Raw genomic sequence first — 26,503 nt, forward strand, 5'->3', positions numbered from 1 at the left:
TTCCTCTCATCCCCATGGAATATTAACCTTGCTTAGCTATCATCTTTGTTTAACAATGAAGTTAGTATGCATAATCATGTGTAGGAGCCAAAGAGTCAAGGTTATTTGTTGTAAGCTTCCCAAGTTTTAAAAGAACCATGGGAATGACATCTGCATCAAAGTATTTAGCAATTGACTATGCAGATCTCTGGGAGGGCAGTGAATATTCAAACATTACATTACATTAAGTGGCTTTCACTCCTACCGAGGTTGAGTGGTGCCATCTGCATTGTGCAGTTTTGCTCAAGGGTAAGCTGGGTGGATGAGCAGTCCTCAAACATGGAGGAGCATTAATGTGGTCAATGCTCTAAACAATAATTCATCACTATCATAATTCCTTCTTTACCTTGTTAGATCCTCCTACTGCCTCTGGGCCTTCAGTCAAAATCGAAGATGTGGATTCTGAAGTGGATTCTTTAATATCAGGACATAACAAGTTGCCACGAATCCAATCATCCTCTTCAACATGCCACAATCGAACACTTACAGTGCCTGGCGCCCACAAGACACCACAAAGGTACGATTGCCAGATGCATATTTAGAAATGGTTTCAGAAGTAAAGTCAACTGAAGAATTGGAATTCCTCGTGTTTTACTATGGATTTGTAGTTTCAAACTGTGTGATACCGAAGTAGAGACAGAATGGGTCGAGTTGGCAGCCAAACTCGTACAACGACATAACAGGATTGCAGTGACAAATAAAATTCAATAAGATAATGCTGCATGTGGGTTATGAAAATGATAGGTAATATGTTTCATAGGTGGGATCAAACTTGGCAAAGGCCTCAGACAGAAGCAAACAGAGATAACACAAAAAGGATGCTGGAATTTATTAGCCGTGCTATTTGAATTCAATTCATCATTCAATCATTCATGCTGAATTAAAACAAAAATGATGAGGTCAGGCAAGATATGGATTTTTTGCAGAAATGTTCAGAATGACTAAGTAATTGAGCGGATAAATGAAGTTAGTATGAATAATGATGAATTTAAAGTTTTGTATGGTTGAACTTGTGAAATGTAGTGTGATTGAATGGTGGAGGTTCAAATGAAGAAACTATCAGCAGAATGATTTGAAAGGAAGCAGAGAAGTATAATTAACCTGTAATTATTTAAAATTTTTTTAATTGACTGCTGATTCTGCACTACATCCCTTAATAATCACGTGTAGAAGCAAAAGAGTCAGGATCACGGTGCAAGATGCCCTCATTTTAAAAGAGCAATGGGAATAACAGATGCACAGAAGACATCCTTATAAGATACTTAAAAGATTATAAAATAAAACCAAAGTAAAAATTCATGGCTGAAAAGAAAGATAGCAGAAAATAGTTATTTTTACTGAGACCAATCAATAGCTGGAACTGTGTGTCAAGAAAGGAAATTAAAGAAAAAAGCCTGAGGAATGAACACCTGGGAATCTTCGGAGATTATTAATTTAACTCCCTTGGTCAATTTTTACAACTAACTGTACCAAGTGTGTACAGTTCAATGTGTGTCACTTGGGATTTTTTTCCCCAGTGTGTTGGTCATCTAACATGTGAAAAACTTTTGTTAGAAAAAGTTCCTGTCATATTTCTGTATGCGGCATTTTATTTGTATATGCTCTCCTTTTAAGTAAATGCCTAACACTAAATCCAGGCAGATTTGGCATAACCAAGGTTTGGGGACCCTGTGTGAATGATTCAATGAGTTATAGAACAGAAAATATAACACCACTTCCTTATGCCACTTCCACCTGCTCTCATTTACATCAACCCCACCATCCAGATATTACCCAACTCTACATGGCCAATCTCATTGTTTTTTATGCTTTACTTTATGCATTCAGATCTGCTAAAGATCTGGATAAAGTGATCAACATTTGATGTTGTGGCAGTATTTTTGGACCTGTAAACAGTATAAAGTAGTGGATATTTGTAGTAGAACCAATATTGTATAGATATCCATGTTTATAGATCAGTAATATGCTGTTAGAAACTTGTACAATATAGTAGTGTACTGTAGTGTTAGACAAACAGCATGCCATGTTGCAATGGAACAATACTTTGTATCCTTTTGTTATATTTTTTTGTATATATTCCTTGTCTGATGGGAATGTATCTCAAGGCTGGGATTTTAAAAGCCAGATACCTGTCACAGCCACAGGCACATGTGGATTTGCCTGTAGATAGTAATTGTTGATTTGAAACACTTAGGCTTGGGATTATCTCCAGCAAAGGCATCTGATTCTTGCAAAATCACCCAATTTATAAGACAATGCTGTATTCATTTCCTCCTTTTGTGGAGAGAAATTAGCATACGTTTCAGGACCAGGAGCAGGCCACTCAGCCCTCCAAGTCTATACTGCCATTTAATGATTATGACTGATCCAGTTAGAAGTGCAACTCTGCATTACATCTACCCCCTATAACATTTCACCCCTTGCTTATGCAACCTAGCTGTTTCAACCAACTCCATTTCTAGAAAGGTGGTAAAAAAATGTTGCTCAAACATTGCTGTTGTCAAGAACAAGACACAATTATGTTACTAAGCAAATCAATTCTGGTGTGAATAAAGTACCTGTATGGCAGAGCATGCCCGAGGGCTTGTAGGGAGGGCATACAAGGCATGACATGGCCCAAACACAAATATTTTATCAAACTATACATCAGAAGAGACCTGAACCTGGCACAAGTAGTTGAGTCATATTGGATTGATAATAGATAGCCATGCTGAGCTCTATCTGCAGTCTATCATTGACCAAATACCTGGAATGATTTCAACGCCACATTGTCAAATCTCCATCACAAGAAGAAGCTCAAGTAGTAATGTCTGTGTAGCGGCAGATTTTTATATCGTTCAAGAGATTACTCCCTCTAGGCACTAAATAGCCAGCATGGTTAAGGGAAATGTTTTCATACACATGCAAGCTCACTGTCAGAGAACTTCAGAGCTTCTTCACCGATAAGTTTTCAAAAACACAGTATTTTGATTAATAAATTCTTTATTGTTGATGAAAAACAATAAGGTACATCCAAACTTCTTCCGACTAGTTTCTATAATCTTCATCGAACTCCAGCTTATCGCTTTAAAGGTTAGAAAACTCCTCGTGTCTCCATTACACTTCGCATGGTTGAAGGGTAAACCTTCTCCATGCTGGTCCAAAACTACACTAACAATTAAGCTTCTGCGCAAGAATCTTAGCTCCAAACATACCCAAAAGTACGTCATAAATCCCACCCACAATATAATGGGCAGTCTAAAATTTAAAGACACATGCCATCATTAATGACACACAAAACAAGCCAAATGGCCACTACAGTCTGGAAAGACAAACCTCCCAGCAATGCTCATCAATCTGGACTGAGAATGCATAAATTCCAACCTGAATCCCCCACAGTGATATAATTCTCTGTTCTCTGCAGTGCTTGATCATTTCAAATGTATTAAAGTCTAAACCAAGCAAATCTGCCAAATACAACGCACAAGGTTATGATCATGGTGAAAGAAGGGGATAAGTGAGAGGTACCTCATTAAACTATCTTTTTTTTATATAGGGAAAATGATGGGACTTGAGGATTATGGGATGTAAGAAAGATAATTAAATTTAAACATACCCTCATCTTCCATGCTCTTTGGCCAGATAGATATCCACTAGCTCATTGGCAACTGTGCCCATGACCTCCAGCACCCTATTTTACCATATTACCATTACTATCTTTTAATCCAACATTGGAGGCCACTTCAGCTCAGTTCATCTGTGCCAGTTTACAGAGCAATCCTATTCCCACTCCTGTTAATTTTCCCTGAAATCAATTCTTTCCACATTCCTATCAGTTCGCAACTCAAAATTCTGCTATTCACTTGCACATGAGGGGCAGTTTACAATGACTAAATAACCTACCTTTGAAAGTGGTAAGAAACCAAAACACCTGGGGATATATTCACAAAGAGGTTGTGCAGACTTCACAATGACAGCATTGGTGGTTGGGATTGAACCCATGTACTGGAGCTGTGAGGCAACAGCTCTATTACCTGCACCGTTGGACTGTCTCTTATGGTCTCAGTCTGTTGTTACATACCACTTTTACATTGAGGAGAGGGGAAAATATGCTGCAATATGTGTGTACACCATGTCTATCATGATTGCATATTGAGAAATGTATGTAGCATATGAGATGTGTACATGTATGAGGTGGAGTAGAGTTTGTCGGGAGATTAGCCGCAGTTTCAATCTACTTTAACTAACTATTAAACAACCCTCATATTAGAGCTGTTTCTTCAGCTCTTTCCTACTGCTGCTTCATATCATCTTGTGGAAGTATATTGGGTGTTCAAATGTGCAGAACTGTTGGTGAAATAAGGCACACTTGGATCTGTGTTGCCACTTTTTTCCAGTGCTCCTCATGCTGCACAATGATTTCCAGCAGTGATTGGGTTGAGTTTTTTTTTTTAAATTATTTATGAACAATAAGCAGTAATGGCACTTCTTTCATTGAACAGAGGGAAGCCTTCTTCCCACGAAGATGAGCAGTCTCAGGAGATACCCGGACAAGCTTGGCAGAGCCAAACCAATCTTCAGGTTGAAGATAGGTCAGTAATTTTATTGACCAACAGTTGTTTAATGGTTGATTTTAATTAAGTTTTTCCTCCTGCTTACTTTTGAAAATGTACCTTTCCACCACTTTTCCAAGAAGTTATCAAAGGGTGTTGACTGAAATAATATCAAAACGACAATTTTCTGATTCTAGATGATCGTGGGTTGCGACAATGTGCAGAGATCACAGCAAACCCAGGACATTCTAGGTGGCCTAAAATTTGCTTTATTGTTCCATTTAAGAGTTTAACAAGATTCACATGAAATTAGTGTGAAATACTATCAGTGTTATTGCTAATAAGTATCTTAATGTATATTGGAAAGTATAGATGGTGGGAAGATTTAACTCAGAAATGTAGTAATTGTGAAAGAGAGCAGGAAATGTATCCTCCTTACCTGGACTGATCGATATGTAACTCCAGACCCACCTGTGTGGTTGATTCTTAAGAATCTTCAAGTTAAGAGGGGGATAGGGCATCATAGATAAATGGCTTTAATCATTTACTCTTAACTTTTTTTGTCCTTATTGTTTGAAACATGACTGGGTTTATACTAGCCAATCATACATATTTCTGACCAGCAGTCAAAGGTCTGTTTATTATCACATGTACCAATTAAGGTACAGTGAAACTCGAATTACCATACAGCCAGACTAAAAAAGAGCAACAAGCCACACAACTACATAAAAGTTAACATAAACATCCACCACAGCGGATTCCCCATATTCCTCACTATGATAGAAACATAGAAACATAGAAATTAGGTGCAGGAGTAGGCCATTCGGCCCTTCGAGCCTGCACCGCCATTCAATATGATCATGGCTGATCATCCAACTCAGTATCCCGTACCTGCCTTCTATCCATACCCCCTGATCCCCTTAGCCACAAGGGCCACATCTAACTCCCTCTTAAATATAGCCAATGAACTGGCCTCAACTACCCTCTGTGGCAGAGAGTTCCAGAGATTCACCACTCTCTGTGTGAAAAAAGTTCTTCTCATCTCGGTTTTAAAGGATTTCCCCTTTATCCTTAAGCTGTGACCCCTTGTCCTGGACTTCCCTAACATCGGGAACAATCTTCCTGCATCTAGCCTGTCCAACCCCTTAAGAATTTTGTAAGTTTCTATAAGATCCCCTCTCAATCTTCTAAATTCTAGAGAGTATAAACCAAGTCTATCCAGTCTTTCTTCATAAGACAGTCCTGACATCCCAGGAATCAGTCTGGTGAACCGTCTCTGCACTCCCTCTATGGCAATAATGTCCTTCCTCAGATTTGGAGACCAAAACTGTACGCAATACTCCAGGTGTGGTCTCACCAAGACCCTGTACAACTGCAGTAGAACCTCTCTGCTCCTATACTCAAATCCTTTAGCAATGAAACCTAACATACCATTCGCTTTCTTTACTGCCTGCTGCACCTGCATGCCTACCTTCAATGACTGGTGTACCATGACACCCAGGTCTCGCTGCATCTCCCCCTTTCCTAATCGGTCACCATTTAGATAATAGTCTGCTTTCCTGTTTTTGCCACCAAAATGGATAACCTCACATTTATCCACATTATACTGCATCTGCCAAACATTTGCCCACTCACCCAGCCTATCCAAGTCACCCTGCAGTCTCCTAGCATCCTCCTCACAGCTAACACTGCCCCCCAGCTTAGTGTCATCCGCAAACTTGGAGATATTGCCTTCAATTCCCTCATCCGGATCATTAATATATATTGTAAATAGCTGGGGTCCCAGTACTGAGCCTTGGGGTACCCCACTAGTCACTGCCTGCCATTGTGAAAAGGACCCGTTTATCCACGCTACTAGTTACATCCTCGAAAAATTCTATAAGATTCGTCAGACATGATTTACCTTTCGTAAATCCATGCTGACTTTGTCCAATGATTTCACCACTTTCCAAATGTGCTGCTATCCCATCTTTAATAACTGACTCTAGCAGTTTCTCCACTACCGATGTTAGACTAACTGGTCTGTAATTCCCCATTTTCTCTCTCCCTCCCTTCTTAAAAAGTGGGGTTACGTTTGCTACCCGCCAATCTTCAGGAACTACTCCAGAATCTAAAGAGTTTTGAAAGATTATTACTAATGCATCCACTATTTCTGGAGCTACTTCCTTAAGTACTCTGGGATGCAGCCTATCTGGCCCTGGGGATTTATCGGCCTTTAATCCATTCAGTTTACCCAACACCACTTCCCGGCTAACCTGGATTTCACTCAATTCCTCCAACTCCTTTGACCCGCGGTCCCCTGCTATTTCCGGCAAATTATGTATGTCTTCCTTAGTGAAGACGGAACCAAAGTAGTTATTCAATTGGTCCGCCATATCCTTGTTCCCCATGATCAACTCACCTGTTTCTGACTGCAAGGGACCTACATTTGTTTTAACTAATCTCTTTCTTTTCACATATCTATAAAAACTTTTGCAGTCAGTTTTTATGTTCCCTGCCAGTTTTCTTTCATAATCTATTTTTCCTTTCCTAATTAAGCCCTTTGTCCTCCTCTGCTGGTCTTTGAATTTCTCCCAGTCCTCCGGTATGCTGCTTTTTCTGGCTAATTTGTACGCATCATCCTTCGCTTTGATACTATCCCTGATTTCCCTTGTTATCCATGGATGTACTACCTTCCCTGATTTATTCTTTTGCCAAACTGGGATGAACAATTTTTGTAGTTCATCCATGCAGTCTTTAAATGTCTTCCATTGCATATCCACCGTCAACCCTTTTAGAATTAATTGCCAGTCAATCTTGGCCAATTCACGTCTCATACCCTCAAAGTTACCTTTCTTTAAGTTCAGAACCATTGTTTCTGAATTAACAATGTCACTCTCCATCCTAATGAAGAACTCAACCATATTATGGTCACTCTTGCCCAAGGGGGCACGTACAACAAGATTGCTAACTAAACCTTCCTCATTACTCAATACCCAGTCTAAAATAGCCTGCTCTCTCGTTGGTTCCTCTACATGTTGATTTAGATAACTATCCCGCATACATTCCAAGAAATCCTCTTCCTCAGCACCCCTGCCAATTTGATTCACCCAATCTATATGTAGATTGAAGTCACCCATTATAACCGTTTTGCCTTTGTCGCACGCATTTCTAATTTCCTGTTTGATACCATCTCCAACTTCACTACTACTGTTAGGTGGCCTGTACACAACACCCACCAGCGTTTTCTGCCCCTTAGTGTTTCGCAGCTCTACCCATACCGATTCCACATCCTCCAAACTAATGTCCTTCCTTTCCATTGCATTAATCCCCTCTCTAATCAGTAACACTACCCCACCTCCTTTTCCTTTCTGTCTATCCCTCCTGAATATTGAATATCCCTGGATGTTCAGCTCCCAGCCTTGGTCACCCTGGAGCCATGTCTCCGTGATCCCAACTATACCATAGTCATTAATAGCTATCTGCACATTTATCCACCTTATTCCGAATGCTCCTTGCATTGAGACACAAAGCCTTCAGGCTTGTTTTTACAACACTCTTACCCCTTATACAATTATGTTGAAAAGTGGCCCTTTTTGATTTTTGCCCTGGTTTTGTCTGCCTGCCACTTTTACTTTTCACCTTGCTACCTATTTCTTCTACCCTCATTTTACACCCTTCGGTCTCTACGCTCACACATTTAAGAAACCCTTTCCCTTTAACTCCATCCTTCACTGTGCCATTCAACACCCCACCCCCCTTATTCAGTTTAAAGCCACCCGTGTAGCAGTGGCAAATCTGCCTGCCAGAATGCTGGTCCCACACCTGTTAAGATGCAATCCGTCCCTTTTGTACAGTTCCCCCTTACCCCAAAACAGATCCCAGTGATCTAAGAATCTAAATCCCTGCCCCGTGCACCAGTTCCTCAGCCACACGTTCAGGTCCCGTATCTCCCTGTTCCTGCTCTCGCCAGCACGGGGAACTGGAAGCAAACCGGAGATAACAACCCTGGAGGTCCTGCTTTTCAACATTTTTCCGAGCTCTCTAAAGTCACGCTGCAGAATATTCATCCCCTTCTTTCCGACATCGTTTGTGCCGACATGCACTACCACTTCCGGATGTTCACCTTCGCCCTTGAGGATTTTCTGCACTCTGTCCGTGACATCCTGGATCCTGGCACCGGGAAGGCAGCACACCATCCTCGCATCCCGTCTGTTGCCGCAGAAACCCCTGTCCGTACCTCTCACGATGGAGTCTCCCACTACAATGGCCTTGCCTGCCTTAGGCCTTTTTGGTTTTGGCTCAACAGCCCTATTCGCATCACAGGCCAGTCCGCCGCTCACGTCTTCTGTCCCAACAGCTTCTAAGCGGATGAACCCGTTTACAAGAGGTACATCACCCGGGGACGTTGGCATTCCATGCTTCCCTCCCTTTCTCACTGTCTCCCACCTTCTCTCTTCCAGTACCTTAGGTGTAACAATCGTACTGTAGGACTTGTCGAGGAACGACTCCGTTTCTCGTACGAACCGGAGGTCATCCACTTGCTTCTCCAGTTCCCCAACACGGCCCTTCAGGAGCTCTACCTGGATGCATTTTTCGCATTTGTAGCAGCCAGAGGCACCAGCGGTGTCCTTGACCTCCCACATACTGCAAGCATCGCACTGAATCAGCTTGCCTGACATCTCCTTCTTTGGTCTCTACCTCTCAAGCGTATTGCGTGGTCTCCTCTCCTCAGCCTCCTCGCCGAAGACTCTCGAGCCAAAGACTCACTGATGGAAGGCAATAAAGTCTAAACTTGTTCCTCTTTTTTATTTCCCGTGGTCGGGTCAGTCGAACCATCCGTAGTCGTGGCAATCGAAGCTCCCGCGTCGGATCGGTTGAATCTCCCGTGTTGGGGCAGTCAAAGTTCCCGTGGCCTGGAGCTCCCGAAGTCGGTCCCTAACCAGGGACCGCAAGCTCCACAATGTTAGTGCACAGGCTTCCGCAGTTGGAGCTCCAAGGTCGATCCCCGATAGGGATCGCCAGCTCCGTGATGTTAAGTCCGCAGGCTCCCGCGGTTGGAGCTCCTGAAGTCGGTCTCCAGCAGAGACCGCCAACTCCATGATGTTAGGCCGCAGTGCAGGCAGAAATACAATACAGGAAAATAAATCGCATCTCAGTCGAGGTACGAGATTTTAAACAGTTTCCCCCAACCCCCCACATAAAACTAGCTAAAAAACACAAAAACATACATTTAACACATACTAAAATAAGAACAATGAAGGAAGGGACGAGACAGACTGTTGGCGAGACGAGACGGACTGTTGGCCATTGCGGGCACCACCCAGTGGTCAGGCAGAAATTGAACATTGTTCTGGTCACAGAAAAGGATTTACTATCATCCATTACAATCGTTCCATTCTTTTACTTGTATATAGCTTGATTGTACTTATGTATGGTTTGATTTGACCAGATAGCAAGCAAAACATTTTTTTCATTGTATCTTGTTACATGTGACTATAATAACATTAATCTAACCTCTCTAGTTACTGATTGTTGATTTGACCCATTCATACCCACTTTTCTGCAGGTTATCCACTCCCTCAAACATTATCCCCCTAAACCAATGCTCTGTTACCTTGAGCCTTTTATGTGGCAAATGCCTTCTGGAAATCCAATCATTCTGCATCTATTGATTCTCCTTTATCCGCACTGTTTGTCACAGCCACAACCTCTAGCAAATTTGAGAAATATGATTTAGTTTCATAAAACTGTTGACTCTGAGTGAATTACAATTTTCTCAATGTCGTGTTATTTTTCTGTTAATAATGGATTCCATGAATTTCCCAGAGTTCAGCAAACAGGCCTTTAATTTCCTGCTTTCTGTCTTCCTCCATTCTTGAATATAGGCCATAATGTAGGGAGTTTTAATTGATATAGTCAATGTGCATGACATCTAATGCCTTGGGTTATATTTTTGATATTGATGTTTTTAGTATAGCTGCTTAAATTACAGTTTTAATGTCTGCACATGATTGCACATTACCTGGTTGGAAAATCAAAGGGACTAAATTCATCTTTATTGTCCAGTTTTAGATCGCCGCAGGGTTCAACTTCAAGTATTACCAGTGCTATTGTTAATGAGCGCCTCCAGGTATTAGTTAAACTCTTTAAAGAAAGAACAGAACGGGTCAAAGAAAAGCTAATTGACCCTGAGGCATCTGAGGATGAGGAAAGTCCAACAGCAAGTAAGTAAAAGGGGATTTGGGACTGAGTTCAAGACCTGTTGGTTGGGGTGGAATTGGCAGATTGTGTTTGCTTTAAATAACAACGTGAAATGATAAAATGGTTCTACTTAATGGTTTCTCTGAGCTACTGTGTGAACTGGAATGAGGGTTTGAGAAACATGATAGAGTGGCATGAATTTGGAGAAACACAAGAAGGTGCAAACATAGCAGTAGAGTTTCAGGGCTCAGAGGGTTATCATCCTAACTTGGCAGACCATAATTTGGGTTCTAAGCCATGAAACCCTGCTAGCCGATGCTAATACCAGAGACAGCCCTGAGGAATGAGGAGGATGGGCGAAGAGTATCTGAGGTGGTTGGAAGTATGGGTGGGGGAGAGGGGCATGGAAGAAAATGCAGGATTGTCATTTCAATTATTCAACTGATCAGTTATGCAGATTTTCTCCCTTTTTTACGCCATAGTTGTAGTTTACTGTAATATGTTAAAATTTGATTTCTGATTCATAAGAATTTCTTAAGAGGTGGATGGACTTGTTCATCTTTCTTATTGTTACTTATCCACTGTTTTTTTTATCCCTTAAAAGTTGCATTAGTGAACAACCACATTGTTAAGGAGTGATACATTCGCATCATATATATTTTTATTCTCCTTTTGTAGAGAACATTGATAAAACACGTTTAAGTGAGCAGTAAAATAAAGAATAAGTATATTTGGTTAGAACATGCTTGGCATAGCCCAGTAGAGCCATAGAATCATATAGCATGGTAATAGGCCTTTGGCCCAACTTATCCATGCTGAGCAAAATGCTCCATCTAAGCTAGTCCCATTAGCCCACCTTGGGCCCATATCCCGCTAATCCTATCTGATCCATGTATCTGTCAAATATATATTTAAAAGTTGTATTTGTACCTGACTCGAGTTCTTCCTCGGGCAGCTTGTTTTATATACCCACCATCCTCTGTGTGAAAAAATTGTCACTCACGTTCCTATTCCCCTTTCACCTTAAACTTATTCCCCCTAGTTCTAGATTTCCATACCCTGGGACAAAGACTCTTTGCATTCATCCTCTCAATTCCCCTCATTATTTTATACACCTCCATAAGATCAACCTCCTGCGCCCCAAGGAGTAAATTCCTAACCTACCCAACCACCCTCTGTTGTTCAAGCCCTCAATTCCTGGCAATATTCTCACAAATCTTCTCTGCAATCTTTCCAGCTTAATGGTATCTTTCCCAGAGCTGGGTAACCCAAAACTAAACACAATGCTCCAAGTGTGGTCTCACCAACATCTTGTACGAGTGTAACATAAATTCTCTACTCAATTCTCTGACTGATAAAGGCCAACATGGCAAAACATGACAAAATCCTTGTTCCTATTTATGTGCAAACCACTTTCAGGGAACTTTGTACTTATACTAGATCCATCTGCTTGCAACACTCCCCAATGCCCTACTGCTCACTGTGAAAATATAGCTGCTGTCCACAGTGGAATCTTCCATCCAGCCCTCTGTCAAAGATTCCCGACACCCTCCTATTGGTGAACCTCAACTGAGGTGGGTATTATCTTCCAGTTGATATGCTCTAAATTCTGTCCTAACCTCTGAACCAGAGGCACTGCCCAAAATGGCAGGATGTTGGTTGGAGGATACTGTTGTGATGGCCGTACTTTCATTAAAGTCTGACTTCACTCACAAATTCTTCCTTTGGAAGTTCATGAAGGCATGAAGGACAGTTGATAAAAATTACTTCTTTCTATTGAGTTGTTCCATTGGAGAGCTGGGGTATTTCTAACTATCTTACGTATAAACCTTTTTACATTTCACCGCAGCACCTGCAAAGAGGCCCATGGAAGCCTCTCTCCCAGCTGCAGATGAAAAGAAAGAGGAGATGGAAGAGGAGCACTACTGTGAAATGATATGCTGCCGATTTAAAACAGCACCTTGGATCAGACGGATCAAATCATTGGGGCTTCCATCTAGTGTTGATCCTTTCAGCAGTAGGTTAATTGAGACTGTCTTTGAGCGTTTGAAACTATGGTAGCCTGAATAGGGGATGGATCCAAATTCTAACCAGTCAACAATCATGGTACCTGAAGCAAACAGATCCTACTTGGGCCGAACATGGCCATCAAGGTTTTTCCTGAAGAGTAGGTAGTTAGCAAATATGTGTGAAGGGTCAAGATCCTAGCCAAGGAAAAGCTGATTTGTAGGTACTCATCCCAGCATTGCAAAGGGAACTAAACCTGATAAACTGGAATAGTGATCAGGTTTCCATCACAGCAACAGTGTTCACCAGAAACCAGTCAACAGTTTTGAGCCTGAGAGTTAACAAATGAATAGAAAAGAGTTTACAATTTCCACATCTCTCAGGTATAAATATTTCAGGTCAAGTGTGAAAGGCAATAAGGGAAGTTCCTCAATGTTTGACTGCAGTTCGGTCCAGCACTCTTGATCTGCAGCCACCCTGGTTAGAAAGTCCATGAGGAGCAGAACTTACAACTAATTGTCGTCTAAACATATGTCTAGAGAGTAAATGAAAATCAAAGAAAAGGGAAATGCTGAAAACCTGAAAGAAATCATAAAATTCTGGACATTCTGAGCAGGTCAGGCAGCATCGGTGAGGGAGAAACAAAGTTAACGTTTCAGGTCAGAGCCTCGTCATCTTCAAACCTATTAAATATCAGAACCAGAGATACTATTGGCAGGAAATAATGAATGGTATATTCAGTAGTAGAGTCTGTACTGCATTAACTTATTTTCACTCTAGTGGTATTAGTTTGCTATAGGGTAAAAAACAGCCTACTTATATCATAATATCACACACTTTTTCCCGCATGGACCATACACAATGCTAACTATAGTAAAGTGTTTTCCTTGCTGTGGTTGTTACTCTACTCATGTGCCGTGACTGTGACCTTATTATTGCAGCCATTATATTAGAAGTAATTTGTCGGTAAATGGAAATCTTCATTCAGTGCTAACCGAATACAATGACCACTCTGTTGTGTCTGTAGATAGTTATATTCCTCTGCAATATTAAACCCAGTTAATGGATAACACAGTTATTTTTGTTTTCTGTCATAGATCCATTATACGTTCTGTGGTTATCCATCGTAGTATTAGCCTGGAATTGGAATGTTTGGCTAATCCCTGTGCGTTGCACCTTTCCCTATCAAACACCTGATAACATCTATATATGGCTTTTGATCGATTATTTTTGTGATTTCATTTACGTGATGGACATGCTTGTTTTCCAGTCCCGCCTCCAGTATGTAAAAGGAGGAGACATTATAGTAAGTGATCATTTCAATTTCTTTCGTGATTAATAAAACATACTTTTGTAGTCTCCTATGCCAGCAATATGTGCCCTTAATAGATCTTAACAGCGTCAGTGCAGAAAATGCTGGAGCACATTTTTTTGATCTTCACACCTTTTGTCAAAGTCTGCAAATTAACAAAGGTAGCAGGGACAAATAAAAATCCCTACATGTAGAGACATAGAAAAATAGATGCAGGAGTAGCCATTCAGCCTCTTCGAGCCTGCAGTGCCATTCAATATGACCATGACCATCTAAAATCGGTACCCCGTTCCTACGTTTTTCCCATATCCCTGGATTCCTTTAGCCCTAAGAACTAAATCTAACACTCTCTTGAAAACATCCAGTGAATTGGCCTTCACAGACTCACACCTTTCTGGGTGATGAAGTTTTTTCTCACCTCAGTCCTAAATGGCCAACCCCTTTTCTTAAACTGTGACCCCTGGTTTTGGACACCCCCAACATCGGGAACATTTTTCTTGCATCTAACCTGTCCAATCTTTTAAGAATTTTATGTTTCTATAAAATCCCCTTTCACCCTTATAAATGCCAGTTAATACAAGCCCAGTTGAGCCATTCTTTCATCATATGTCAGTCCTGCCATCCTGGGAACTAATCTGGTCAACCCATGCTGCACTCCCTCAATAGTAATAATGTCCTTCCTCAAATAAGGAGACTAAAATTGCCCGCAATACTCCAGGTGCGGTCTCACCAGGGCCCTGTACAACTGCAGTAGGACCTCCGTGCTCCTAAACTCAAATCCTCTCACAATGCTCCTCAAGCATCTCCCCCACTACTGATGCAAGGCTAACTGGTCTATAATTCCTTGTTTTCTCTCTCCCTCCTTTCTTAAAAAGTGGAGTTACATTGGATCAGTTCATGTGGACTGGAGGGTAGTCTGAGTCGAGAGAACATTGGAAAATGATCACCAAAGCATCCACGATTTCTAGAGTCACCTCCTTGAGTACTCTGGGATGCAGACCATCAGGCCCTGGGGATTTATCTGCCTTCAGTCCCAACTGTTTACCTAACACCATTTCCTGACTAATGTGGATTCCCTTCAGTTCCTCCCTACCACTAGATCCTCGGTCCCCTATTATTTCTAACCTTAAACGTGACTTTTCTTACACGCTCTTTCCCATTAACTGCACGTATACGCTTCCATGTTGTTGACTCTACCCCCCACTCTTTAGTTTAAACCCACCCGTGTAGCACTACCAAACCTGCCTGCCAGAATGTCGGTCCTCCTCCGATTATGGTGCAACCCGTCCCTTTTGTACAGGTCACCCATGCCCCAGAAGAGATCCCAGTGATCTAGAAATCTAAATCCCTGCCCCCTGTGCCAACTCCTCAGCCACACATTCAGATCCCCCATCTCCTTGTTCCTACCCTCACTAGTGCGAGGTACTGGAAGCAACCCAGAGATAACCACCCTAGAAGTCCTGATTTTCAGCCTCCTACCTCGTTCTCTATAGTCACATTGCAGAACCTCCTTCCTCTTCTTACCCACATCATTTGTGCCTACATGCACAACATTTCCAGCTGTTCACCTTCCCTCACGAGGATGTTACTAAGTTGGTCTGAGACATCTTGGGGCCCCGTCACCAGGAAGGCAACACACCTTCCTCGAGTCTCACTTGTCGCCACAGAATCTCCTGTCCGCACCTCTGACAATGGAGTGACGTCTGTCGAGCCTCAGCGGCAGGTTTCGGGTCACAGACCTGTCCGCCGCTCGGACTGGAAGCGTCATCTGCCCTGACAGCTCCCAAAAGGGTGTACCTGTTTTCAAGAGGTACTTCCACCGAGGTCTCCAGTACTAGTTTCATCCCCTTCCTTGCCACCTATAACCGTCACACCTCTTGTTTTCTTGGAGTGACGACCTGACTGTAGGTCCTGTCCAAGAAGCTTTCGTCTTCCCGAATGGACCACAGGTCATCCAGCTGCTGCTCCAGTTCTCTAACTCGGTCCTTGAGGAGCTGCATCTAGACACAGTTCCCACAGGTGTAGTGGTCAGTGACACCAGCGGTGCCCCTGGCTTCCCACATCTTGCAACAAAGGCACTGCAGTAATATTCCTGCCATTGTTTAAATATTTTATTAAATAGCCTCCTCACTGAAGACTCTTGAGCCAAAGACTCACACTTTACCTCAACACGCTCACTAGACCGTGTACTACTTTTATTTGCTAATCAATAAACTACTTTACTAATTAACTAACTTACCAATTAACTAATATAGATTTGGCAGTCAATGCCCGCACTCGCTCCTTCAACTGCCGCTCCTCTGCGGACCTTGAAATTAAGATTCCTGTTACACAATTGATATGTTTATGGATCACATATCAGAGGATTTCATTGGGATTTATAGGAGTGCATGGATTTTTACTTCAACATCACGAGGATAACAGGGTGTTTCAGATCATTTTTGCTTCATTTCGCTTGCGAAGTGGGTTGTAAAAAAGATGATTGGGCAATGGTTAATATCAGAAGGGAAAAAAGGAAAGTTTAGTTCAATTTGCTAAATTGAAGGATGGAATAGATGACAGTGGGAATGGAACAGGGAACCTGCTTATAAATGTATTTGCAGACTGCTCCTTAAGTCTAGGTCTTTATTCTCTGGAGCGCAGAAGGTTGAGGGGGGACTTGATAGAGGTCTTTAAAATGATGAGAGGGATAAACAGAGTTGATGTGGACAAGCTTTTCCCTTTGAGAATAGGGAGGATTCAAACAAGAGGACATGACTTCAGAATGAAGGGACAGAAGTTTAGGGGTAATATGAGGGGGAACTTCTTTACTCAGAGAGTGGTAGCGGTGTGGAATGAGCTTCCAGTGGAAGTGGTGGAGGCAGGTTCATTGGTATCATTTAAAAATAAATTGGATAGGCATATGGATGAGAAGGGAATGGAGGGTTATGGTATGAGTGCAGGCAGGTGGGACTAAGGGGAAAAAAAAATTTGTTCGGCACGGACTTGTAGGGCCGAGATGGCCTGTTTCCGTGCTGTAATTGTTATATGGTTATATGGTTATAAGTGCATAGGCAATGCTTGACTCCATGCAACCAACAAGATTTACTCACTAAAATGCTTCTAGATGTTGAATAAACTTTGTTCTTCCCTATTTCAGACAGCAAGGAAACTTATGAGAGAAAATTACATAAAAACCCCAAAATTTAAGGTGAGTCATTACACTGGTGAACATGAATAAGGTTCACTGCGCTGTCCTTCAATAATCACCATGAACAATTAATATTAGTGCGTTGATGAATAGCCCTTGCCTGGAGTGGCATTGATGAGCTCTGAAAATAGAGTTTAATGAAAACTGGATAAATACATGAGAGAGAAAGGAATAGAAGATCATGCCAAGGTTGTTAAAGGAAGGGAGATGGAAAGCAGCTCATGTGGATCAAATATCGCATGATCAACAACGGCCAAGCCCTACTGAATCTCCAGGTTGCGAACCATTTTAACTTCCCTTCCCATTCCACACTGCCCCTTTCTGTCCTGAGCCTTCTCCATTGCCAGAGTGGGCCACAAACAAACCGGAGGAATCGCACCTCATATTCCGCTTGGGTAGCTTACAGCCCAATGGTATGAACATTGAGTTCCCCAATTTTAAGCAACCTCTCACTAACCTCCCCCCTACCGCACCCCCCCCCCCCCCCCTTTCCCAGACACACCCTTTCCCCCTCCCTCTCTCCCCCAACCTCTTTCCTCCCCTGTGCCCAACTGGACTCCCACCTATTTCTCCCCTCCAACCCACTCCCCCCCCCCCCTGCCCCACTGTTACATTTTTCCCTCTGACTTAATAATGCACAATGCTTCAAACCTGTCTCACACCTTCTGTTCTGTTGTTGTTCCAACCATCTGCCTATCATAAACCCCTCTCGACGATGTCTACCCATTACCTACCATGCTTTGTCCTGCTGCTGCTCCCTTTTCCATCTTTCATCTCCCCTCACCCCACAATCAGTTTGAAGAAGGGGCTCAACCCAAAACGATATCCATCTGTGTTCTCCAGAGATGCTGCCTAATCTGCTGAGTTACTCCAGCACATAGTGTCCTTTTGTTTACCACGTGATCCAGTGTAAAATCTAAGTAACTCCAACAGCTGCTGCAGCTACTCATGCACTATGATCACATGGAGAACCCCAGAGCAGTTTAGCGGTCATAGTAGCATAGTCACACAGAAAGTGTTGCGGTGGCTCATTCACCCATGCACCCTGGCCATTTCCACTGACTGTATCTTGCACTGTTAGTTCTGTAGGGGATGAGATCTGTGCTCTGCTCCATCATTCCATATCATCCAAGTAAGGATATTTATGGGGACATTTAAATAAACAGCGGCAATGGACCAATATACTCAGCTATACTGTAACCTCAGTAAAATGTCACTCTGCGCACCAGTATTGAACATGTGTAAATTGTTATTAGGCAAAAACAATTCGCAAAATCAATGGGATAACTTAATGAGAAAGTTATAGCTCAAATTGTCCCCACTGCCCAGCCCTGTAGCTGTTATTGTAGTAGCCAAATCCCACCCTGCCCCACAGCATTGCTTACACCTTCATCGTTCATCCCTACTCCAATATCAGCTTTCCTTATCAGAGATGTGTTGATGAGGGTAGGGCCAGGCATACTGACACTTTCAATGATGCAGGACATTCATCAGTGGTTATGCCAGCTCTATAGGTTTGTACAGGACCTGATTTTCCCATGTTTTTTAATGGTGTAGTTGCTTCATTGCTTTGTGTATGTTTCCTTTAGTTTAGAGTAAAAAGCTCCTTTCCTGAAGGATGATTGCCATTACTGTACCAAAGTGGCTGACTTAGCCGCACAGGCCAATCTCTTCAGGCAGCAGTGTCACATTCAGACCCTATCCCTGCTCAATGTCCAGTTGAACACCCAGTTTGTTAATAGCGGCCCTTCAATCTATTCTGGAACTGGTTCTTAGAGAGAAAAGTATTTGTAAAAAGTTTGATGTCTACTTGGCCCTTTTCTCTTTCATTGTAATCCAGTTTCCAAAGATATTACAGCGTAGTCACTTCTAATATTCCTCATCAAATCAAGAGAGTTGAATCATTCATCAAAACAACACTCTCCCACAGTCAACAAATTGAATTGGTCCTCTGCTCCGTAATTGGTGAATAAGCTTACATTCTAGAATTGTTAGCCGAGTGGTCAAACTACATTGAACAATGACTTTTTTAATGGATGAAAGAGAGGGAAATCTTCAAAAAAAAAATATATATATAACCACTTTGATTCTATTTCCAGATGGATTTGGTGTCTCTTTTGCCTTTGGATATATTGTATTTTAAACTAGGCTTCAAAGTGTTGTTGAGAGTTCCACGCCTCTTGAAGGTAAGTTTGGTTGAGGTTTTCTTTCCTTGGCGAAGCTGTATCCAAAGCTTATAGCTTCTGGATCCAATGTCACCATAGGTTCTGATTTTAAAAGTCAGTAACTCATAGTAAAAAATGATACATATCAACTGCTTAGAAACAACCAGAAATCAATTGAAAATAAATTGCTAGGAGAAAAGAACTTGCATTATGTAAAACTTTTCAGAACCTCAAAGCAATTTACAGCAAAGTAACTACTTTTCGAATGTAGCCAGTATTGTAATGTAGGAACTTTGACATTCCTTTTGAGAACAGCTGGATGCTATAGCAATGTGGTAACGAGCATGTAGTATGTTTTATTGCTGGTAGTTGAGGGTAACAGATAGTCAGGACAAACTGTCACTACACCTGGTTCCCTGGTGCAAGTACAAATCATTCTGTGGGCTAGCACAATTATGACCTTTGAAGCATAGGCAGTTATGGTGGTGCTTGGAGTGTCTGGGTTTTAGCTCTGGTGAGCTAATACTGCAAAATGCAGACAGAGAAACTAAGTACTCATGAAACTGAGAATGTTGTCTCCTGTATTGTCTGAGAACAAAAGACTTCCTTCACCTGTACCAGTTGTGGGTCTTTATTACACATGTTCAATATGCGCAACCTGCTTCATTCTCCATGCCGACCGGAAGGCATTGCAGAGGGTGGTGAAAATTGCCCAACGCATCACCGGTTCCACGCTCCCCTCCATTGAGTCTGTCCAAAGCAAGCGCTGTCTGCGGAGGGCGCTCAGCATCGCCAAGGACTGCTCTCACCCCAACCATGGACTGTTTACCCTCCTACCATCCGGGAGGCGCTACAGGTCTCTCCGTTGCCGAACCAGCAGGTCGAGGAACAGCTTCTTTCCGGCGGCTGTCACTCTACTAAACAACGTACCTCGGTGACTGCCAATCTCACCCCCCCCCCCGGACACTTATTATTTTTTTTTATTCAAATCGTTTGCTATGTCGCTCTTCAAGGGAGATGCTAAATGCATTTCGTTGTCTCTGTACTGTACACTGACAATGACAATTAAAATTGAATCTGAATCTGAATCTGAATCTGATGCCCACGTTGTTGCCTCAGGAAAAGTCAGAATATATATTGTATAGATAAAGAAGTAGGTACTTCATCTGTTGTGTCTGTTTTTTGATTCCAAAATTCCCCATTTCCTTACCCACCATGGCTCCAACCACAGGTCCTGGCCTGGTCCCACTGACCCCCATCTCTGAACACCTTCCCATTCACAATCACTTAGACCACAAAGCTCCTTCCATGGCTCCATGGTGCAAACTCTCAAAGCCTTATTGAACCTAAGCTATTGCTCAAGATCAGAACTTGCTCCATTCCCTCATCTATACAGTCCAAACACCAGATCTCACCCTTCGCCAACCAACGCTGTCCAAAGATAAAATACCATCTCAAGACTTCATTTATGCCAATAACGCCAAAGTTAATGAACCCTCCATGATCCTATGATAAAAATACCAAACACCTTGACTACCCTCCCTTAATCGCACAACTATCCAAAGATTCTGATTCCACGTGTAACATGTCCAAACATTTCATTCTTCGCCACCTCTTTAACCTGAGCTCTTGCAGGCTGCATAACAATGGCCAATAGTCGTATCTTCCCCATCCTCATTATAAAACTTTCAAGGACCCTGGTCTCACATCACATCCAAACATTTACCAACTTGGAGCAATTACCTGCTGCAACTTCCTCCTGCAGCAATATATTCCAAATGATAATATCGGAGGCTAATATCTTCAGCTGCTTAGACTTCCCAATTTCATAACCCTGCATTGGGTGGATCAAATGTATGGTACATACATTTTCTCTCATAGAATATTCCAGCAGACTACGTGGCCAGTGAAATAATCTGTCTGATTAGGTCCACACTGATCTTTCTCTGTAGCCCCACAATATTTTATTTTACGAGAATATATCCAATTTCCTTTTGATACCTAAGGACAATACAAAGCACTCTTTCAAATTTTTCTTTAAAGTTCATAACAAATCAATTAGATTGGGAAAAACTAGTGCTGGTCAAATTGATCATATGTCTGCTTTTGAAAGATTCTGGATTGCATCTATCATTCATTTGGCATTATGATTGGAATGCCAATTAAATGGTACTTTCTCTGTTAGTATTATGTGTGATTTAAAGAAATATTTAATCCCACGTTTTTTTTTAGTAAGGTATATTGTGATGTTACTGAACATCTTTCAAAAATCTTTTGTAACAGTACACAACCTTTCTTGAATTTAATGACCGACTGGAAGCAATAATGAGCAAAGCTTATATTTACAGGTGCGTAACACTGTTTTATTTCTCAGATAGACTTGTAATCACACCTTGAATTTCCACCATGTACCACACACAAACACTCAGAAATTGTTGTGAGTTATTCAGAAGTACCTTATAATATCTTCTGTAAAACAATGTTGCATTGGTAAAACATTGGTCTGACATTTTAAACATAGTGAGAATCGGATATTTAAGCCTTTAAACATAATTGAAACCCTTGAAACACAGTGATACACAGGCGCTGTCCCCTTTCAATACAGTAATGTTCACGTATTATTCCCTTTAAACACTGCAATAATTAGGTACTGTTCCTTTAAATAGAGATACTCAAGAATTGTCCTTTCCTTTTAAAATAAAGTACCAAGGTATCACTCAGCTGCATGTGATAATAACAGGATACATTTTTGATACCTGGGGTAATACCAATGAGCTTGTGCAACACATATAGATCAAAGCCCCTTCATATTGCTAACCAGAGATGCGATGATAGGTTCCTTTCAATAAAAACTAGGTAGATCAGAAATAGTCACATCATTCAATTGTGGCAGCAGCTTAAAATGAAACGGAGCTTGCTCATGTTAAGGAATAGTAAATTGCAAAAATACAGCTCCTGACCCTTCATTCTGAGAGTCAGGATGTTCAGGAAGGGGAATGCACCTACTCATGAATGGTGAGTGAATTGTTAAAGATACATACATCAATCCTCATCTCTCAAATGCTTTGTGCCTTACAGAGTGATAAGGACCACAATATATTTACTGTACAGCCTCCACATAAACAGTTGTTTATACTATTGGGCATCTGACTACGAGGGCATTGGAGCCACAAAGTGGGTTTATGATGGTGAGGGGAACAGGTAGGTTTAATTTTTAGATCTGATATATTGCTTTTTCTGAGATTTTTATTTGCTATTTTCCTACAAGATGTATTTGTAATAATATGTGCCAGACTGTCCATCCAAATGACACCAGTAATCAATAGTTTGGAATAGATATTCTGTATAAAACTGCTAAAATTTGAAAATGTAAGATAAAATGCTGAAAATACTCAGTGGGTCAGACAGCATCTGTAGAGAGAGTAAATATTAACATTTCAAGCCTATAATTGTTCATTAGAACTAGCGGAATGGGGCCAAAGAGACAAATTGGTACCCCATAGGAGGGAGGAGCAGAGCTTCTTCAGGGTGCGAATTCAACAATAACCCAAAAGCAAACGGCAGTAGATGCTAGAAATCCAAAGAAAAAAGGCAAATGCTGTTTCTAAAACTATAGGTTTATATTGAGAAGGGAAAGATTTAAAAGAGGCTGAGGAAGCAGCTTTTCACCCATTGTGTGGTGCATACGTAGCATGAGCTAACGGAGGAGGGGGTAAAGGTGCTTACAATTTCAATGTTTAAGACATCTGAACAGGTAGATGGGTTGGAAAGGTTTGAAGGAATATGGGCCAGGCTCAGACACGAGAGACTAGCTTATTTAGACAATTTGATTGGCATGGACAAGCTGGGCTAGAGGGCCTATTTCCGTCCTGTATAGCTCTATGAGTCAATAACTCTAAATGAAGAGCAGTAGTCTTGGAGCATTTACAGAGTGAGAAACAAGTCAACATTTCAGATCAATGGTCTTTCATTGGAATTGATTCTTTAAGCATTTTAATTTCTTCACCTTTTCCTGCAATATCCTGTAAGAAATCATAACCCTTTCTTCCTGTCTGGCATCCAACTTGTTGATTCAATAAAAGTTGTCCTGAGTTATATGTGCTAAGCACACAACATGATACATCTCTAAAATTTGAATCAATTGATTTCAATGAAATTTAACTCTGGAAGCAAGAATTGAAAGGCAATATGTTAGCGTTTTATCTGATTAGCTCTCATACATGAGGATAGATTTTCACTCCAAAACATCGTTCCTGCAGCTTATGCATGGAGCAGCTGACACATCTGTTATGTCAGCTGCGTCTCAGTGATAGTACACTTGGCTCTGACTCAGAGTAAGGTTGCATGTCCTTTTTTAAATTTCTCTACCAGTTTTGGAACTGGCTTTGCACAAATTGACAATTACAGTTCATACATTCCAACCATCAGTGCACTTCAAAAGTATTTCAATAAATCCAAAGTGTTTTTGGGTACCTTAAAGATGTGAAAATACATTATCAAATTAGCGTAAAATTAGGGGGGGCGGGAAGAAGAAAGGAAGAGGAGGAGCCAGCGGGCTGAGGGAGAGCTGAGATGAGGAGGGGATAGTAAGAACTACCTGAAATTAGAGAAGTCAATGTTCATACCACTGGGATGCAAACTACCCAAGCGAAATATGAGGTGCTGCTCTTCTAATTTACGGTGATCCTCACCCTGGCCATGGAGGAGGCTGAGGACACAAAGGTCGGATTCGGAATGGGAGGGGGAGTCGAAGTGCTGAGCCACCGGGAGATCAGGTTGGTTATTGTGAACTGAGTGGAGGTGTTCGGCGAAGCGATCGCCAAGCCTACGCTTTGTCTCACTGATGTAGAGCAGCTGATGCAATAGATGAGGTTGGAGCAGGTGCAGGTGAACCTCTGCCGCAGCTGGAAAGACTGCTTGGATCCTTGAATGGAGTCAAGGAGGGAGGTAAAGCGACAAGTGTAGCATTTCTTGCGGTTGCAAGGGAAAGTGCCCGGAGAGGGGGTGGTTCGGGTGGGAAGGGACAAATTGACCAGGGAGTTACGGAGGGAGCCGTCTCTGCGGAAAGCAGACAGGGGAGGAGATGGGTAGATGTGGCGAGTGGTGGGGTCACGTGGAGGTGGCGAAAATGACGGAGGATTATTTGTTGTACGTGACGGCTGGTAGGGTGGAAGGTGAGGACAACGGGGACTCTGCCCTTGTTACAAATGGGGGGATGGGGAGTGGGAGTAGAGTCACGGGGTATAGAAGAGACCCTGGTGAAAGCCTCATCTATGGTGGAAGAGGGGAACCACCGTTCCCTGAAGAATGAGGACGTCCCCAATGCCCTGGGGTGGAACACCTCATCCTGGGAGCAGATGCTGCGTAGACAGAGGAATTGGGAGTAGGGGATAATCCTTACAGGAAGCAGGGTGGGAAGAAGTGTAGTCCAGATAGCCATTGGAGTCAGTGGGTTTATAGTGGATGACGGTCAGGAGTCTATCACCTGCGATGGAGATAGTGAGGCCAAGAAATGGTAGGGAAATGTCGGAAATGGTCCAGGTGTATTTGAGTGCTGGATGGAAGTTAGTGGTGAAGTGGATGAAGTCAGTGAGTTGTGCGTGGATACAGGAGGTAGCACCAATGCAGTCGTCGATGTAGCGGAGGTAGAGTTCGGGGATAGGGTCAGGGTACATTTCGAACATGGATTGTTCGATGTACCCTACAAAGAGGCAAGTATAGCTGGGGCCCATGCGCGTGCCCATAGCTACGCCTTGTATTTGGAGGAAATGGGAGGAGTCAAACAAAAAGTTATTACGGGTAAGGACCAGCTCCGCTAGGCAGAGGAAAGTATCAGTAGATGGGGATTGGTTGGTTTTCCAGTCGAGGAAGAAACGGAGGGCTTTGAGACCCTCCTGGTGGGGGTGGAGGTGTAGAGTGATTGGACATCCATGGTGCAGATGAGGGAATGGGGGCCTAGAAAATGGAAGTCCTGCAGTTCACGAAGAGCATGTGAGGTGTCTTCAACATAGGTAGGGAGAGATTTAACCAGGGGGCATAGAATGGAAGGTATGTGGAAATAGGCTTGGTAGGACACGAACAGTCAGAAACAATGGGTCTGCCAGGGCAGTCAGGTTTGTGGATTTTGGGGAGAAGGTAAAATCGGGCCGTGCGGGGCTGGGGAGCAATGAGGTTGGAGGCTTGGGTGGGCCGGGAGCCGGAGTTGATGAAGTCAGTGATGGTGCTTGAGATAGTGGCCTGGTGCTCGTCTGTGGGGTCATGGTCCATGGATAAGTAGGAGGAGGTGTCTGATAGTTGGCGCATGGCCTCAGCCTTGTAGAGGTCAGCGCGCCAGACTACCACGGCACCTCCCTTGTAGGCGGGTTAGGGGGACTAGCACTAGGACTCAGCGCAGTCAAACCCCGTGGAGTTGGAGTCTGCAGCGTGGAGGCTTCAGGCCCGGTGCTGAGCCTAGGTCTCAGGTAAGGCGATGGCTGCGATGTGTTGGAGAGCGATGGAGTGGCGAGGGTTGGAGGAGTCAATGGTGGAGGCCCGCGGTCAGCGGGCGGAGCGTGGGATGGTCATTGATGGTCATTGGGTGAACGTCAGGATTGGCAGCATCATAGAACCACATCTCAGTTAGCATTCACACCTTTAGGATAAATATCCAACAAGGGAATAGTGATGCAGGAACAGGAGACACCCAGATGTTTTCTATTCTTTGTCTTGAGTGCTTCCTGAACACTCCATCTTGACTTTTGTTTTGCCCTCATTCTGGATTTGTCTTTCTGAAGTTGTAGTTTCTGTTTTTACTTCATTTAATCATCTTAAACACCACAAGCAGATTAGTGCTTAAACTTAAATTTTCAATTAAAATAATTGCGTACTTGAAACCTGAGATTTTATGCACTGCTTCTCCTTCCCTTGCAGTTATATGAGGTGCTATTACTGGGCTGTGAAGACTCTGATTACAATTGGAGGGCTACCTGAGCCAGAGACTGTGTTCGAAATTTTTTTTCAACTTGTCAACTATTTCATGGGAGTCCTCATCTTCTCCATCATGATTGGTCAGGTACAGAACGTACTATTGAAGGAA

The 26,503-nt window shown here is 42.5% G+C and overlaps 1 protein-coding gene across 1 annotated transcript in view; it reads left to right on the forward strand.

Moving 5' to 3' along the window:
• Nucleotides 1–26,503, forward strand: part of cngb1a (cyclic nucleotide gated channel subunit beta 1a) — a 105,489-nt gene that overhangs the window by 65,913 nt on the left and 13,073 nt on the right. The window contains exons 28-37 of the mRNA XM_055648642.1: nucleotides 394–556; nucleotides 4,521–4,610; nucleotides 10,620–10,777; nucleotides 12,604–12,771; nucleotides 13,859–14,067; nucleotides 17,213–17,263; nucleotides 19,363–19,449; nucleotides 21,712–21,776; nucleotides 22,507–22,629; nucleotides 26,338–26,479. Of these exons, the coding sequence (XP_055504617.1) occupies nucleotides 394–556; nucleotides 4,521–4,610; nucleotides 10,620–10,777; nucleotides 12,604–12,771; nucleotides 13,859–14,067; nucleotides 17,213–17,263; nucleotides 19,363–19,449; nucleotides 21,712–21,776; nucleotides 22,507–22,629; nucleotides 26,338–26,479 (1,256 nt within the window). The remainder of the gene's footprint in view (nucleotides 1–393; nucleotides 557–4,520; nucleotides 4,611–10,619; nucleotides 10,778–12,603; nucleotides 12,772–13,858; nucleotides 14,068–17,212; nucleotides 17,264–19,362; nucleotides 19,450–21,711; nucleotides 21,777–22,506; nucleotides 22,630–26,337; nucleotides 26,480–26,503) is intronic.

Source organism: Leucoraja erinacea, chromosome 17 (genome assembly GCF_028641065.1).
Source record: "Leucoraja erinacea ecotype New England chromosome 17, Leri_hhj_1, whole genome shotgun sequence".
Taxonomy (NCBI): domain Eukaryota; kingdom Metazoa; phylum Chordata; class Chondrichthyes; order Rajiformes; family Rajidae; genus Leucoraja; species Leucoraja erinaceus.